General features: G+C 41.3%; 1 protein-coding gene across 2 annotated transcripts in view; it reads right to left on the bottom strand.

The window, feature by feature from the left end:
* The window catches only part of KCNQ5 (potassium voltage-gated channel subfamily Q member 5), a 513,967-nt gene that overhangs the window by 107,812 nt on the left and 388,869 nt on the right, over window positions 1–17,286 (bottom strand). For both annotated transcript variants that reach the window (XM_030555755.1, XM_030555756.1), the window contains exon 3: window positions 3,791–3,917. In XM_030555755.1, coding sequence (XP_030411615.1) covers window positions 3,791–3,917 — 127 coding nt within the window. The remainder of the gene's footprint in view (window positions 1–3,790; window positions 3,918–17,286) is intronic.

Here is a 17,286-nt window from a genome sequence, read left to right as displayed (position 1 = left end):
TCTTTGGCCGTATGAATTTTTGTGTGTTTATTCAAATTAGAACAGCTGCAACTGGGGAGACTAGTCTTTACCCTGGTGGTTAGGGCACTGCCTTGAGGGGTGGAGGCTGAGTTCAAGTCTCTGCTCTAATATGTACTCAAAGTGAAGAGACTCAGAGAGACTGAGTGTAACCCCACAGAATACCCTATAGGCTAGTGGTGGGGGTGCTCATATGGGAGGAGTAGATCTGTGTTCAAGTTCCTGTTCCAGAATGGGGATTCAAACCCTGGCTCTTCCACATCCCAAGTTCCTTAATCACTGTGCTTAAGGTTATAGGGAGGGATGGGGATGCTCATACTCTGAATCTGGCCCTGGAAAAGTTTTTCCCAGATGAAATTTATAGGATCAAATTTACAGATAGTTTTGGGTTGACTGAAACCGCGTTTTTCAACAAAAGCAGCAAAGAGTCCTGGCACCTTATAGACTAACAGACGTTTTGGAGCATGAGCTTTCGTGGGTGAATACCCACTTCGTCAGATGCATGTAGTGGAAATTTTCAACAAGTAAACTATTTTTCCAAAAAACATTTCGCCCAGCTCTAATAACTACATCATCCTTCCCTATGCTAGCTACAAAGTCAATGCCTTTTTAAAGGAAGAAGTGTATTTTTGCCATTCAAGGCATTTTTTGTTTTGGGATGTCAATGAATTGTCTAACAGAACTGTCAGTTTCTTGCTATTATTCTTATTTCTTTTTTTAAATATTGCAATAGTACCTAGGAGGCCCAGTCATGGACAAGACTCTATTGTGCGAGGTGCTGCATATACACAGATTTGTTCCTATTGACTTTTAATGAAAATTATGTAATTTTGCAGCGGCTCAGATTTTTTTGTTTTGTGGCACTACAGCATCCTAGGGTAAATGTGTCCTAGATATGCCCACATCTTGAATATTGCATGCAGATCTGGTCGCCCCATCTCAAAAAAGATATACTGGAATTGAAAAAGGTACAGAAAAGGGCAACAAAAATTATCAGTGGTATGGAACAGCTTCCGTACCTCTACAGCACGACATGGCAACATTCATTTGCAGTGCTGAAATTCCAGCTTCAAATTGATATGCTTAGCACATGGGTCGGTGCTTGTGTGCTCTGTGGATGAGATATGCTGGTCAAGTAGTAATTAGGTAAAATAAGGGATAGCAGGCAGCTTTCAATCTAACACAAAATGCACAGCTAGGATGAATAACACAATTCTATTTCCCATTTCCTCTGAGACAGCAAGTAGGGTGCAAAGCTGGCCAACATGTACTGATGTATCTTTTCTTACCAAGGAGCACACAGAGTTGTTTGTAAACTAACTTGTCAGACTTACTGACATCATAGGCTTCTTATTGTAAGTATTGGTCTTAGCCACTGATAGTCATTAGTGAAAGCTGAAAAAAACAAAGGCTCTCTGAACTTGACCTTTTTGTAATCCGAACATTTATTTCCATCTCTTAGGCCACTGACCTAAGTAATTGTGTTTGACTGCAAAAGTAGTTAGATCTGCTGAGGACATATGGGCAAGTTAAATTAAGGGCAAACAGACCATGGCTGTAAAGATATCACTATTACATTGAAATGGGAAGTAGAATGAATAAACTGTAAATAAGGACTGAATAACAAAAAGCCAAATCTGGCCATGGGATTTTAGAGGAACTCTGCATTGACTTTAATGGGGAGTTCAGCTTATAAAGCTGTATGAATCAACACAATTAGTAGACCTATTAAAAAAATAGAAAAGAATTCTAGTTTTCAAGTGATCCAAAAAGTAAAAGTAAAATAACCCATAAAGGAAAATTGCTAAGTATTTAGAGCAATACAGTCAAATAATTTAGGCCCAACATTGAGAGTCCCCCCAGGAAAAACATTTTACAAATGCTAACAAATAGAAAGGTATTCATTACGTTTTTTTCCATTAGTTCATTTTTTAAATGCTGCAGCATGAGGCATGAAGCATGAGAATATTACAGTCCATGAGAAAAAGCAGAGACAGGAACAAATGGGGCCAGTTTAATAGTTAGAAACAAGTGAAGAGCAAGAAACAACCAGTGAAAACAGTGAAAAATCTATAACAATTGCTTAAAATTATGGTCTAGATTGTGACCTAGCCCCACGCAATGGTGCCTATGTTGTAGTGTTGCTCCTAGGCCCAGAAGGGAGACTGACTGCCAGAGTGTGCTCCCCGATATGCTGGTGTAAATACACTGCTGGGGGTTGGAGTCAAAGCTATATTCACTCCTCACTCCTTCCTGCTCTTTGGCACGCAGGGGGGACACAGCAGCACTGTGGAGCATGCTACCCACCAGGTACTGAAAGCTGCGTTATGGTGCCTGGCTACATGGGGTGCTTTATACTCACCTTGTTCTCTTGGGTTAGTGCCCAGAACAGACCTTCTTTAATTATCGACAGGTTCATAAGCAATACAGGTTTGGATATATAGCTTTGAGCATGACTGTGTCCCTTAACTAACTTCCTTTATGCAAGGAATTAACACCTCCAAAGTGAAGTATGTTAGCAGCAAAGGACTTGCACACAGTAGGAGGAAAGAAAACTGAAGATAAACTGAAGCTGGATTGCACAAATTGTGGTTATCTCCAAAGAGTTCTAGGAAAGCAGAAAGTAACCTGGGATATTATATGTTTCTGTTATTTAAATGTTTGACTTATTTTATGGTTAATAAACCACCTGTGCTGAATTGTCTGGTTCTGTTGTCTTGAATTATGTACAGTAGAATCTTGATTACTAATACCCATGGGTTTGATTAATCAGGGGAGTCATATTGCTGAACGCAGGAGAGGGAATGTCTGAGGGGCTGGCTTCCCCAATGAAGGCTGCCTGTGGAAGGCAGGAAAGAGTGGAGTTTCTATACACAAGTCCCTTCTGTCTCCTCTTCAGCCAGTTGGTCTTGGGGAAACAGGTAACTTCCTCTCCCTACTTTCCTCTTTAGCAAACTGTGCAGTAAGCCTCAGGGAACATGTTGTTCCCTAAGGTCACATTAGATCTGGCTAACCACGGTTTGTATATGGGACTCAAAGTTCTACTGTAATTATTGGAAAATCAGCCCCTATAATTGATAATTACAGGAATTACCATAAAGTGCTTAATAATGATGTTTTTATAGATGATACACCTCTGAGTAATGCAAAATGGCAGAAACCCACTCTGACCTTCTCTATATGCTCCTAATCAACCTTTACCTGACACACCCACACTTATCTTGGTTAGTGTACTTGTAAGGAACCTGCAGCATGGTTAATATTGGCTGCTCTCGCACTCTAAACATCACAGCTTCAACAAAAGTGATTCTTTTGGGAAGGTTTTGAGAACTCCACCAACTCATATTTCCCTCATTACAGCCCCCTGCAACTGATGGTGAGATTATTTGTTATTTGCATTGGGGCCTTTGGGTGCTACTGCAATTAGGTTGGGGACCCCTGGTGTCTGGTCCTGTACAAACACAGGCAGGTATGTCTCCTGCCCCTAAGAGTTTATAATCTAATTTAAATGAGATGCAACAAGTGAGTGCAAATAGCAACTGGAGAGAACAGGGAGGTCAGAGAATGAGGGTAATGAAGCCAAGATCCTGCTGTTACACAGGTTCACTATTGCACCAACTTGTTGGTTCCAAATCAGACATTTTTAAAAAAAATTACAGTAAAATCAAGTAAATAAACTGAATCTGCCATGATGTGTACAAGAAATCAGCCAATCTGTGATGGCTAGGTTGTAACTTTTGGCATTTACATTGAAATTAATTGGGAAACTCACCGATTACACAGAATGGTTTCCTTGCAAATCGCAATCTTCCTTGCCATCCTCGGTAGCGACAACAGCAGCCAGCTGACCAGATGCGAATGATATATTCGAAACCAAACACAACAATCATGACAAACTCCTGCAAAGGGGAAATAAGAGACATGACTGTTTCAGGCTCTAGAAACAAAATAGCAAGAAATACTTGACAATTATGCCTGATGAATCAATTCATCTAATGCAACTGTATTCCTTTTCCTGAATCAAACCTAACCGGCTCTGTATGGCATCAAAATCTAAGACTTGCACATCCATACAGTAAATACAAACACCCATAAGTTTCCCTATTAAGGGCACAATCCTGACCTGTGCATCACAAAATATCTTCTAAAGTCAGCTATTTAATGTGAAAGAATTAAGTGTCCAGTCAATGGCAAAACTCTCAGTGACTTTCAAAGTTCCACAATCAGGCCCGTGGTGATTTTACAAGATACCCAATCATATACATATTCAAAACTGGGCTCTTATTTTGAAAGTTTAGTATTCTGGCAGGCACATTCTCATTTTACTCCATGGTAATGATATGCATGTGAAATAATTTAGGCCACACACAGGAATTCAAGAAACAAAGTTTCATTCTGTAACAGTCTGAGATAAAACCTCCATGTGCTCATCTGGTGCAGCACGTGTTAGCAGTATTGTCCTGCTGATTTAGGGCTGGTTCCTGCTCTCATTAAAGTCAGGTAACAGAAGTGACCATAACTGGCCAATGGCATACACAGTTTGTGTCCCAGTAAATGCATGTGCAAATTGTGTGTAAGTTTTCCACATACAACTGTGTGTGTAAAACCTTCGAAAATCTGGCCTTGCTTTTTTTACTTTCAAGATAAAATTGTCTTTCAATTGTCTACCCATTTCAAAAGTTTCAGCCTATATTTGCAGCACATACAGCAGGCCAAATTCTGCTTTCAGTTCCACCAGTGAAGTCAGTGGAGTTGCAGCAGTTTAACGAAGTAGAATTTGGCCCACTATTTCTTAAAGTGATCTGAACTGAAAGACATTAAAGGCATTCAAAGGCATTAAATTCAGGCATGGTACTATAATCTTCATTTAGATTTCCTCCCAAAATGTCATTGATATGGTATCCTGGTTTTAAAATGATTAAATGAAAGTCTGGTTAACTTGCAAAGGGAAGAGAAAAGTACTTGAAGGAACTTATTAAGCAATTTATCAAGAAATGAAGGATGAAAGTTATTTGGCAGGTGACAAACATTTCTCTGTTCAGAATAAAGCTGTTCTATGTCAACCAATTGAGTTGTTATCCTTACAGGATGAGGACTAGTGTGGTACCAGTAAGCAAGCATTACAAATAAACTAAACAGATGAATATTTGCAGGAAAAGGGTTGACTCACCTTTGATTTTTTTTTCAGTAAATCATTCATATGTTGTTGTTCTTAGACAGTAAGAGCCTAACACTCCCGAAAGTAAATCAGTTGTACACAGCATCTATGGTTAACTCAGGGACTCATTTACATGAACTAATGGCATAAATAGTTTTGTGGTGTGTAGTAATGCCCACTTAACTTATAATTAATGGCCTTATATATTCTGTATTGTGTTTGCTTAGCCTTGTGTACAGCTTTTTCCAAACATGCAATTCCTTCTTAAATAGATGTGTCAGCTTGATTTAAATTTATTACATGTATTAAACTGTACTTACAAGCCCATTGGAAGCTTCCTTTTTCACCTTTGTAAATCCTTGTATTTAAATTAATAAATCACATATAAACCTAAGATGAGAGCACCTTAATCATAACACAGTAACAGAAAAGGCCTAACACTGATTTGTTTAAAAAAATCCAAAGAACAATTAATATGATAGATTAGTGGAGTTTTTAATTACACTATTTCAGCAAGCATTAAGGTACTTCTATGGACAGAATTACTTCACAGTACTCCAGAGTATTTATGTTTCTTATTCATTTTCTTGCTTAATCAATTCATTGACTATATTGCAAAATACTTCCTTTTTGTAGTAATTCCCAATAGTGGTTTAGTATGTGGCACATTTCCTGTAGGTCAATTCCCTGTAGGCCAAGAATGAAAAAAGGAAATACAATCTGGTTGGAAAAATTAGAGAAATGGTATTTTAGTTATTTAGCTACCACTTTTATGTTGTATATGGCTAAATCTGGCTTACATGTGGTCAGATGAAGTTTCCGACTTTTTGTGTGTTCATGGAAAGGATCTAGGTTATTTTACGCTTGATTCCATTGGTGAAGTTTATTTTTTCTTTGGGAGTGGTGGAAGGAGGGGCACATGGCAGATCTCCAATCATTGTCTTGTTTCCCATTAAAATCTCTTGCTTGTTAAAATCTAGTCACATTTTGAATTAATTACTACAAAACCAGTTTGTATGGCAAACTGGGAATGCATATGCATGGGAAGCACACTGAAACTGTCATAATCTCTCCATCCCATGTACTGAATCTGATTCATACACATAGAAATATGCTCTCCTTAATGGTCCAGGCCCCACTAATGCTTCTGAGCTAGAATAGGCAAGAATGAAATTCATTCATGAATACCATAGGAAGTATTATTTTACAGCATTAACCATTTGGCTGAAACTCATAGCATATACTGCTGATATAATAAATGAGGTAAAGTATACTGAACTTTATGTAACATCACACTGGTGCCTGTTACTGCCCGTTTTGTTTAGAGTTCATTTCCAATATTCCCATTAGGAATGACTGTTCTCAGTGTTTTCATAGCTATAGCAAGTGTGTCTGGGTGGGCGGGGGAGACGTGTGTTGAAATCTTATATGTGATTCAAGGTGTCCTGTGGTACAAGGTCTTTTCTGTCAGAAAGCACAATTTCTCTCTTTCACACACACATTTTGAAGAAAAAAATCCATGTGGGCATATTTAAGTCAAGGGAGTAAAAGAGATAAAGAATTTGCTTTCAGACATTCTTTGCAAGAGTATGAATTCTTTTAGACCAGATACATAGATTGAAACATCTCAGTTTTATTCTGCAAGACATCACCATTTCTAGCAGTACTGCCCATTTAAGTATAGAGATTCTCTCTCAAGCCAGCAGAATTTTTCACAAATAAAATACATTTTAAGTGCAACCACTTGGCAAATGATCCTATTACCTTGCATGGGTATGCAGGATCAGATCTCCAGTGGCTATTGCTGTAGCTAAGTGAATGGAAGAGTCATATTTTTCAACTTATATTTCTATATGAGATTTTTTTTAAAATTCATCATTTAAAGGGTATAAGAAACTCATAGGTCATAAGCTACACTTGAATAAATTTGAAATTCTGTCTTAGACCACAAGACAGGAAAATCAGAGTCAAGAATGAAACCCAGTGCTTGTACCAGGGGATTGGTCCTGCTTTGAGCAGGGGGTTGGACTAGATGACCTCCTGAGGTCCCTTCTATGATTATCTATGATTCTATGACCAGTTATTACAGCTGGCACGAGCTACTACTGTTAGATGCCTCAAACCACTGGAAGACTTTAAACGCTACAGGTACTTCAATACCAAAGGAGCAACTGAGGGAGTTGGAGATAGAATTTTACATTTTCCTTTCCATTTTCTGTCCTACTGAGGCAGGACTTCTGGGACCCAGTTACATTGTCCTTACTCCTCCCAAACCATTGACTTTAAAGGTACTTTTGGCACGAGTGAGCAGGATCAGACTCATATAGATACTTTACTAAATGTTTTTTGTGTGTGGCTGCTCACCTACTTAGACACCATTCACCTGATTCTGATTTTCCTTACACCAGTGTGAGCGTAGATTAACTTCCCTGAGTTCATTGGAGCTACTACTGTGTAAAACAAATCAAATTTATGATTTTTATTTTATATATGAAGGTGGGTGAAGCTATGAGCCTACAGAAAATTCCTACTTACTACTAAAATGAGAATAAAATTCAGACTTTTAAATACTTTGAATGTTGTTGATTTTTTGTTTTTCCCTCAGTGATGGAGACACAAGGACCAAGCATAACTGGAAATACACCTAACAATTTGGACAGTTATTGGATTCCTTATAGTGACTTCCTACCATTTTAAAAGGCATTGTAAATGTGTCATTCTAAGCAACACACACACATAAGTAAATCCGAATAAAACCTCATTGTTCTCTAATCTGCTTAAGGAACTCATCAAGACAGACTGCACCCGTGACTACACATACACTACAAACTGAAGCCTTTTGTAGAAGGGGGTGAGTAACCAAGCTCAAGTTTTCCCAGTAATTGATAAAACAGATTGTTTGGTTGATTTGGGTGGGAAAAAAGTCTTCACTACTTCCTGGAGTGCTATAAATTCTGCTCAACAGGACACAATAGTATCAGCTCCATCTGAACTGACTTTTTTTGCATTCAAAATTCCCATTAACATCAGTAGGAGATAAGCATGTGTGTTTAAGTCTTGCAGCCCTTGCGCATATATAATGTATCTGATCTATGGCCCAGGAAAGCAGATCAAATATGAAATTAACAAAAGGTTATATAGGGCTCCAATAAACTGGGCTGATAATTAATGAAATCAAACAGGGTGAGCAAAATCCAGATATTGTTAGTGCTTTTTGTTTGTTTTTGTCTGTCTAATTAGGATTCAAACTGTAGTTAGTTGTTAAATTAGCATGCTTCTCAAATGCTTTTCTGTGATAAGAAATTTCTCTTAATATAATATTCAAATGGCTAAAAACTATTTCAGTTTCCACATTAATTAATATAATTATTCATTAAAACTCTAAATAACCTTTGGTTAATTTGCCGCATACCTGCTGTGGCCATCAGGTTCCCTTGGCTCCAGACCATTATTTTACAGATTCAGATGGTATTTAAGTAAAGAAAAAATGCTGATATTGTAAATTCTGCGTTATTTTTCCCAGTCATAAAAGAGTCATAGTTATTAGTTATACTAGCTATTGCATACAAGAGATTTGCATACAAAACCATAGCTCTTCTCTTATTTTACTTATATTTTTTGTACTTAAAATAACATTTCATAATATTATGTCGAGCACTAAACTATGACATGGTTTGCAATGGGGCTTCTAATGGGTATAGGCCCTGTCCATTGTGACAGGGTCAGGCCAGATGGCTACAAGAGAGTGGTCAAAGGTAGATACATTAGCTCCAGATTAAGCAGGTCCCTTGTCCATGGGTAGGATAACAGGAACTATTCCAGAACACTCAGGAACATTCTAGAACTAATTAATGCAGACAGGCTAATTAGGACACCTGTAGCCAATTGGGAAATTACTAGAATTAATTAAGGCTAATCAGGACACCTGGTATAAAAAGGCTCTCACTCCAGTTAGTGAGGTGTGTGCAAAGAGCTGAAAGTGAGAGAGTGTGCTGTTGGAGGACTGGGGAGTACAAGTATTAACAGATATCAGGAGGAAGGTCCTGTGGTGAGGACAAAGAAGGTGTTGGGAGGAGGCAATGGGGAAGTAGCCCAGGGAGTTGTAGCTGTTACGCAGCTATACCAGGAGGCACCCTAGACAGCTGCAGTCCACAGGGCCCTGGGCTGGAACCTGGGGTAGAGGGCAGGCCTGGGTTTCCCCCAAAACCTCTCAACTCCTGATCCAACACAGGAAGATCTCTGAGGCTAGCAAAATCCACCAGTAAGTGCAGGACCCACCAAAGTAGAGGAGGAACTTTGTCACACAGTACAGAGCTCATTATAGATTGGGGTCTCTATGCCAATGGTTAATATATTTCCAGGAACTCAGAAAGTGAAACAGAATTTATCAAAATAGTCCTATAAAATAAGCTTTAATATAAGCTTCAGCTAAAACCAGCATCTCTATATTATTGGAAACGCATAGAACTAGATTCTCAGTTGGTATAAATCAGCTTAACTCCAATAGGTCAGATGGACCTATGCCAATTTACACCACCTCTGGTTCAGAAAGCCTTGAAAACAAATGTATTTATTATTTTCAAGCTACCAGAAAAAGAAAGAACAAAATTTTTCTCACATCTTCGATTACCGCTGACTTTGCATCAGCTTCTGCAATTTCAGTTTGGTAACCTATAAAACTTCTATGACACATAAATGGCATCATCCAAATAATAACGGCTAGGTGCTACTGTAATGCAAATAAAATAATATTTGATTTATGATTCAGTTTATTAGAAATTAAAATGTTTGCTCATTCAGTTAAAAGAAGAACATAACAGCAGCAAAGAATCCTGTGGCACCTTATAGACTAACAGATGTTTTGGAGCATGAGCTTTCGTGGGTGAATACCCACTTCTTCAGATGCATGACATCTGAAGAAGTGGGTATTCATCCACGAAAGCTCATGCTCCAAAACGTCTGTTAGTCTATAAGGTGCCACAGGATTCTTTGCTGCTTTTACAGATCCAGACTAACATGGCTACCTCTCTGATACTTAAGAACATAACAGTTTATCTTGGTTCTAGGACCGTGCCCTCCACCCCTTGTCAGGTAAAATTCTAGCAGTGGTTCTCAAACTGTGGGTCAGGATCCCAAAGTGGGTTGTGACCCACTTTAATGGGGTCACCAGGGCTGGCTTAGACTTGCTGGGGCCTGGGGCCAAAGCCCAAGCCCAAGAGCAGCAAGCTCAGGTTATAGGCCCCCTGCCTGGGGCTGAAGCCCTTGGGTTTTGGCTTTGGCCCCCAGCCTGGGGCGGTGGGGCTTTGGCTTTGCCCCCTCGCACCCGGGGCAGCAGGGCTTGGGCAGGCCAAGGCTTCAGTCCCCATTCCTGGGGTCCTGTAGTAATTTTTGTTGTCAGAAGGGGGGGTGCGGCGCAATGAAGTTTGCAACCCCCTGCACTACTGATTCCTGAGGGATGAGTAGATGATTGGGTCCTACAATTAATAGTTCTTGTTTTCAGAATGATGTAAAATTGTGTCATTAATGCATTGCCCCCTGAATGCTGTGCTGCCCCATCTCTGAAAATCTAGGAGGCGCTGTGCCTCAGACAATCCAATGGCTCTCAGAGTTCCAGGGGATCACAGCTACTGCATCTCCCCTTTAAGAGAGTGCACTCTACCCTTCCCCTTTACAGCTGACTGCTTTAGGGATAAGTGGCAAATATGCCCCACACCCTCGTTGACCCTTTTGGATCAGCCACGTGCAACACTTTGACAAAGAGGAGTGTAAAGGTTCCAACTGTTATAACATGGCTCCACCCTCATATCTGCATTCACACCAGTCTGTGGTGATTGGATCCAACCACTGAATCCCATGGGTTGCTGCGCCAGCTGGGTTTGGGCAGTGATTGCTCACTGTTCCTAGCTCTCAGGCACACACCCAGATATAGACTGCATGAATGACACCCTTCTTTGGCTCTGGGACCCTGCAGAATGGCCACCTAGACTCTGGAACCAGGGTCATAGCCCACCTGTGCCTCCAGTTGTTTATCCACTGGCCCCTAGACTCCACCTGGCAGTGGAAGCTCTAGTACCTACACCCCTCAAGGACTATGTGGGCAGTAAAGCAAAGAAACATGCGCGGAGCAAAGGAATTTCTTATCCACAAACACTTTACTCTTACAAAGCCCAAGAGAATTACAGATTTATGGCAAACAATAAACTCCTTAATGCAACTCCCTCAGTCTGATGTCACCACCCCTGTGAGTCCTGGGTTTGATCCAAGACCTCAAGCCAGGCTGCTCTTTACCTGCTTGGCTGGTTTTCTTACTTCTGGCATTGGTTGGCCTCTCTGGCTTCAGTCAGGTTTACACTAAGATCACTTTTCCAGTGTAGCTATACCAGCATACTTTACTGGCAAAGTGCTCCTACAGTGGAGGCAATTTATACCGCAAAACTGCTTTTGACAGTGTCGCTTATTCCAGCCCCCTGACTGAAGTAAACTACATCAGCAAAGTGCAGTTTTGCCATTATAACTGTGTCTATGCTCGGGGCTTTGGCCAGCACAGCTATGTCAATCAGGGATCACACCCCATGAAACTGGCAAAAGTTTGTAGTGTAACTCTGCTTTAGAGAAGCACCTCTTTTAAAACTGACTTTGTCCCCTCTTTCCCATGCACTGCAAGCTGCGGGGAGGTCAAGGCTTCAGCCCCCTACCTCTTGTCGGCTTCTGTGTAACAGTCATTCAAATTCAAAGGATCTCCCAACAGATGCCCACTGTTCCTTTACACAAGTGCCCTTCAGTAATAATCGCCCTCGATTGCTTGGTGATAGCTCCTCAAACATCACCTGTTCACTAGTCATCAAGCCTCTGGTACAAAATGGATGCTTTCATCCACAATGAAGGTTACAAACACAGAATGGCATCCACAAAACACAATGAAATTCCTAATTTGATACAGATATATTCCCAAATTGTCACAACTACCACCCAGAGGAAAGGAAATGCCAGAGCTGAATTTTCAGGTGGCCTTCCTCTGCATCACGGGTCAGCCCAATCCCTGAATCTGCCCGGCAGTGGGAAACACAACTTAAAATCTGATGCAATGATATTAGTTCAATTGATAGATATTCAGATCTTAACATTAATATTGGTTTCTACTGTCCCAAGTTAGTATGTTTACATCATCCATATGCTTTTAAATATTGAAGAGAGATGATGTTAAGAACAGTTATCTTTTTTGGAGACATTTTTCTTAACCCTCATAATTAATGCAAATTCCATCTTGTGTAAAACCAGGTGATGTATACAACTCTGCCTTATTTGGATATTTTTCCTTTAATTTAATTCTTTACTATATAAAGCCTTACTTGTTTCCTTCTAAGTTGTTCTTCTACATATTCGTTATCCATTTATCTGTTCATAATATCCTATAGCCCTTAGGTCTTGCATCTGTTTGTCATTCCATTTTCACAAATCAATACAAGGAATTCAAGTAAAAAGCACTGTTTCCACTACTTCGTATTCAACACATGCTAAATTCCTGTGACAATGCCCTACATTTTCTATTAAAATGATTTCAGTGATTGCTAAGTACTTAGAAAATCAGAGATTTCATATAGAAATTCAGGTTCAAAGCAAAAATATGGCTGTGCTTAATGCTGAAACACTGGAAAATTTAACAATAAATACTAATTTTAATGCATCAATTAATGGAATATCATGGAAACAGTTAGTTCCTCAATCCCCCCAGCCTAATATATTTTGATTTAGATGTACAACTCCTGTGCTATCAATTCTAATAACAGAAACTATATTGGATTACTATATGGTTTTCTATTACATCATTTGCACCTTTTGTTAACAATTGCTCGGTTATTAATATATACCCTATTTCTATACAACAGTTATGGTAAATAAAGGATTACATGTTTATGATGTTACAATATATGATTACTCTTGTGGGAAAGGTCTGTGTCTACCTCTGTTTTTTCAGCAGTTAGCACAAAAGATTCCCAATCAGGGTGAGCAGGAGGCAGTGCAACTATAAATAATAATATCCTCCGTGATGCCCACAAACAACGGTTGGGCTGCTGCTTTGATCAGACCACTACTTAACATGCTCACCAGTATTGTGCTCCCCCATCTGTCTGTATCCATCTGTTATCTTTTGTCTTATAGTTAGACTGTAAGCTCCTTGGGGCAGGGGCCATCATTTTGTTCTGTGTTTGTACAGCACCTAGCACAATGGGGTCCTGGTCCATGACCAGGTCTCCTAAGTGCTATAATGAATAAATAATAATTATAATAAATATAGCAACAAATTTGAATCCTGGGGTGAAATCCTGGCCCTGTGGATGTCAATGAAAAAAATCCCAACAATTTCAGAATTTCACCCAAGAAATCTCTCCATTCCTTAGTGTGAAGGAAATGAGTGGGTGCAGACACAGGCTACTACTGATTTATTTACAAATATGTACATTTTTGAACAAATATATTAGTTGGCAAGAATACAGCATAGCTTTTGCTCACCGACTCAGTAAGGTGTTAAGCCCCAATCACTTCATTGAGGCTCTGGGAGGGTGCAGGTGTCTGCCCACTGGGAGCTGTTTGCACGATCAGGCCAAATTCATGATGAGACAGCCACAAAACATCAATGTAACCGTTTAATGGTGATTAAAGAATTTTGGGGCCTATGCGCTGTGGAAATTGGGAGCCCCCCACTTTCACTCAAATTTGGCTCAGCCTTCCCTCTGTCATGATGAAGGGGCTACTGAGCCAAACCTGAGCAGCACTCAACCTTGCTCCAGTTCTGCTCCAGCTGCTGTCAGCCCTGTATGGCATGAATAGGGGCTATTCAACAAAGCGCCTCCACCCCATACATTCCTCATCCTGCACTCCTCCCTGAATGCTCATCCCTCCCCACATATACCCCAACAACCCTCCACATTCCCCACCCCTGAGAACCACAGCCCCCGCCCCCATCCCTGGTTCCCGACCACAGCACCCGGAGCGGGGGTACATACAGGGGTAAGGGAGATATGACATGAAATGTTTGGGGACCACTGCCTTAAAGTGAGTTCATAAATAAGGATCCATGGGATTAGAACCCAGATCTGTAAAGCCTAGAATGGTTGATATTCCCACATTGCTGCTGGAAGGGCAGGCACAGCCCCATCCAGAAACACTGCAGAGACTGGGCCTGCAGGAAGTAATGCCCAAAGGGTCCAGAATGACAGTACCCTGCAGCCTTCTGATTGGTCAAGTACCCTGGACTTCTGGCCTGCTGTGACTCCCGACCACATCTTGTCTTCTGATCACCAGTCTACAACCCTAGCCTGACTCTGACTCTTGCCTCCGGATTCCAGCCTGGTAGTACCTCTGATCTCCAGTCTCCATCCCCAGCCAACTCTGACCCTGACTCTTGCTTATTGAACCTAGGTCTACTGATTCCTTTGACCTCTCTTCATGGACTAATGTCTTGTGGTCATCCTTAATGTATGGACACCAGCCCAGCTGCGAACACTAGGCCAGATCACCTATGCCCTGGTCCCTTATAGTGGGTGTATAAGAAGCTATTTCATTTGAAAGGCTTCTTTACGTACCTAAGTTTAGTACTATTGTCACTTCATAGAACTTTGGGCTGGCCTACAATGAAAAGTTATATTGGTATAGTTACATCTCTTGGGGTGTGAAAAATCGACACCCATGAGATGTAGTTAAGCCGACTTAACCCCCAGTGAAGACAGCACTAGGTTGATGGAAGAATTCTTCTGTCGACCTAGCTTCCCTCTCTTGGGGAGGTGGATTACCTACAGCAACAGAAGAACCCCGTATAAGTGTCTACACTGAAGTACTACAGGGGTGCAGCTGCAGCTGTAATTTCTGTAGTGTTTTAAGTTCACCCATTGCCTTAATTAAGTTTCTCATGGTTATGGAACTGCTACATAGTAATCTAGGACTACTGAGAGGAAATGCACTCAGAGAAACCAAAGGGTGTGAGGTCAGATGTGCAGTTCACCCGGTAATTATCACAAATATTACTTACTGCTGCCCATTTATAATGTTATCCTTGATAAAACAAACAAGATTCACCAACCCTTAAATAAAATTCCCTTGACCATCTATAAAATGTTTTAGTTAGCTATGATACACAGACAGATCTCACTACTGACTTTGGAAAATAATATACTTAAAGAAGTGTTCCCATTTCTTCTTTCTATAAACTATATATTATTAGTTATTTCTGGAATAAAGCTACCTGGCGTTTGACACATTAGGACGGGGTGGGCAAACTATGGCCTGGGGGTCACATCTGGCCCTCCAGATGTTTTAATCTGGTCCTAGAGCTCCCGCCAGGAAGCGGGATCTGGGGCTTGTCCCGCTACGGCGCTCCAACTGGGGAGTAGGGCAGGGTCATGCCCCACTCTACACGGTTCCCAGAAGCAGCGGCATGTCCCCTATCTGGCTCCTACACATATGCGCAGCCAGGGTGCTCCGCACCCTGCCCCAAGTGCTGCACCCACAGCTCCCATTGGCTGGGAACTGCAGCCAATGGGAGCTGCAGGGGTGGCGCCTGCAGACAAGGCAGCACGCAGAGCTGCCTGGCCACACCTCCGCGTAGGAGCGGAGACATGTTGCTGTTTTTGGGAGCTGCCTGAGGTAAGCACTTCCCAGAGCCTGCCGCCTGACCCTCTCCTGTTCCTCAACCCTCATCCCCCTCCCGCCCTCTGAACCCTTGGTCCCAGCCCAGAGTACCTCCTGCACTCCTAAGCCCTCATTCTCAGCCCCACTCCAGAGCCCGCGCCCCCAGCCAGAGACCTCCCAACCCCCAATTTCATGAGCATTAATGGCCCACCATACAATTTCCATACCCAGATGTGGCTCTTAGGCCAAAAAGTTTGCCCATCCCTGCCTTAGGAACACCCCTATATACTCACAGGCATCAGTCAAAACCATCTCTGTGCTAGGGCTAAGCATCAGATTTTTGCCCTGTTAAATAAAACTAAGCCAATTACAGTCCCATTTCAAGTGCCTGAATGTCAAAAGAACCTCTGCTTTTGAGATGTGTGTCCTGAACTTCCTTTCAGACAAGAAAATTCGGTAAATTTTCCATTTAAGTGCTAGCTAATGTTATTGTGCTAATGTGGTCTCCTGTAGTTATTTTAAATGTACTTCCCTTTACAGGACATTCTTCTCCATATCAGATATAATTTATTTCACCACTTTTTTTTATTGATTTCAGCTTTCCTTTTTTTAATTAAGAGGTTTATTTCAAATATTTATTAGCTGTATAATTTTAACACTTTTGCTGCTATGTCCAATTTCCAGATTAAAATCAGTGGACACAGGTAATATAATGTGTGCACTTTACTATTCAAAGTGAAGTTATAACTTGGATATGTAAGTATTGATGGGTAAATCGATGAATTGAAGATAGGTAAATGGATGAATTGAAAATTTGTTGTATGCAATACTAGCCTATGACCTGCTGTCACTATGACCTGCTGTCACAAGCACTGGTCAGTAAACACTGCTAGTACTATGGTCAAGGAGAGCAACGTGGAATGTAGACATCAGCAGGTAAATACACCTATGTACTCACGACCTCTGACTCAGGATGACTCAGGAAAAACATGTTCCGACCAGTGTGGTCCGATATGACGTGTAAAATGCTATAAATATACAATGTAAAGCTTGCCTCGGTGTGCCCTTCCTCTGGCATTAGTCGAGGGGGACACCCGCTCAGCTGATCGTTCAATAAAACAGTCAAAGCTCTCTGTGTCCCTCTTTGGAGTAATTGGCTAGCTCCGGGGAGAATGAGCCTAATTTGGCTAACAAATTGGCGACCGCGGCAGGACTCTCCCTGTAGAGGGCGCTGACGCTATCGGTGGCTAGTAGGTTGGTACCGAGAAAAGTGGCCACCCGAGCTGATTGTGCGGCTCGTGTTCTCGGACCACCACAGCCAACCGGGGCAGCGGTGTCCTCTCTAGAGTAAGTCCCAAAAGGACACAAGAGCACTGAGTTTTTGGTTCCTCAACGTCCCCAAGCCGGACGCGGCCACTCCGGGTGGTAAGTGCGTTTCCCTCCAAAGGATTGAGGATTAACGCCCCCGAAGTGTGGGTTGGACG

This window comes from Gopherus evgoodei, chromosome 3 (genome assembly GCF_007399415.2).
Source record: "Gopherus evgoodei ecotype Sinaloan lineage chromosome 3, rGopEvg1_v1.p, whole genome shotgun sequence".
NCBI classification, from domain to species: domain Eukaryota; kingdom Metazoa; phylum Chordata; order Testudines; family Testudinidae; genus Gopherus; species Gopherus evgoodei.
Note: the sequence above shows the minus strand (reverse complement) of the source record. Positions and strands in the feature narration are given on the sequence as shown.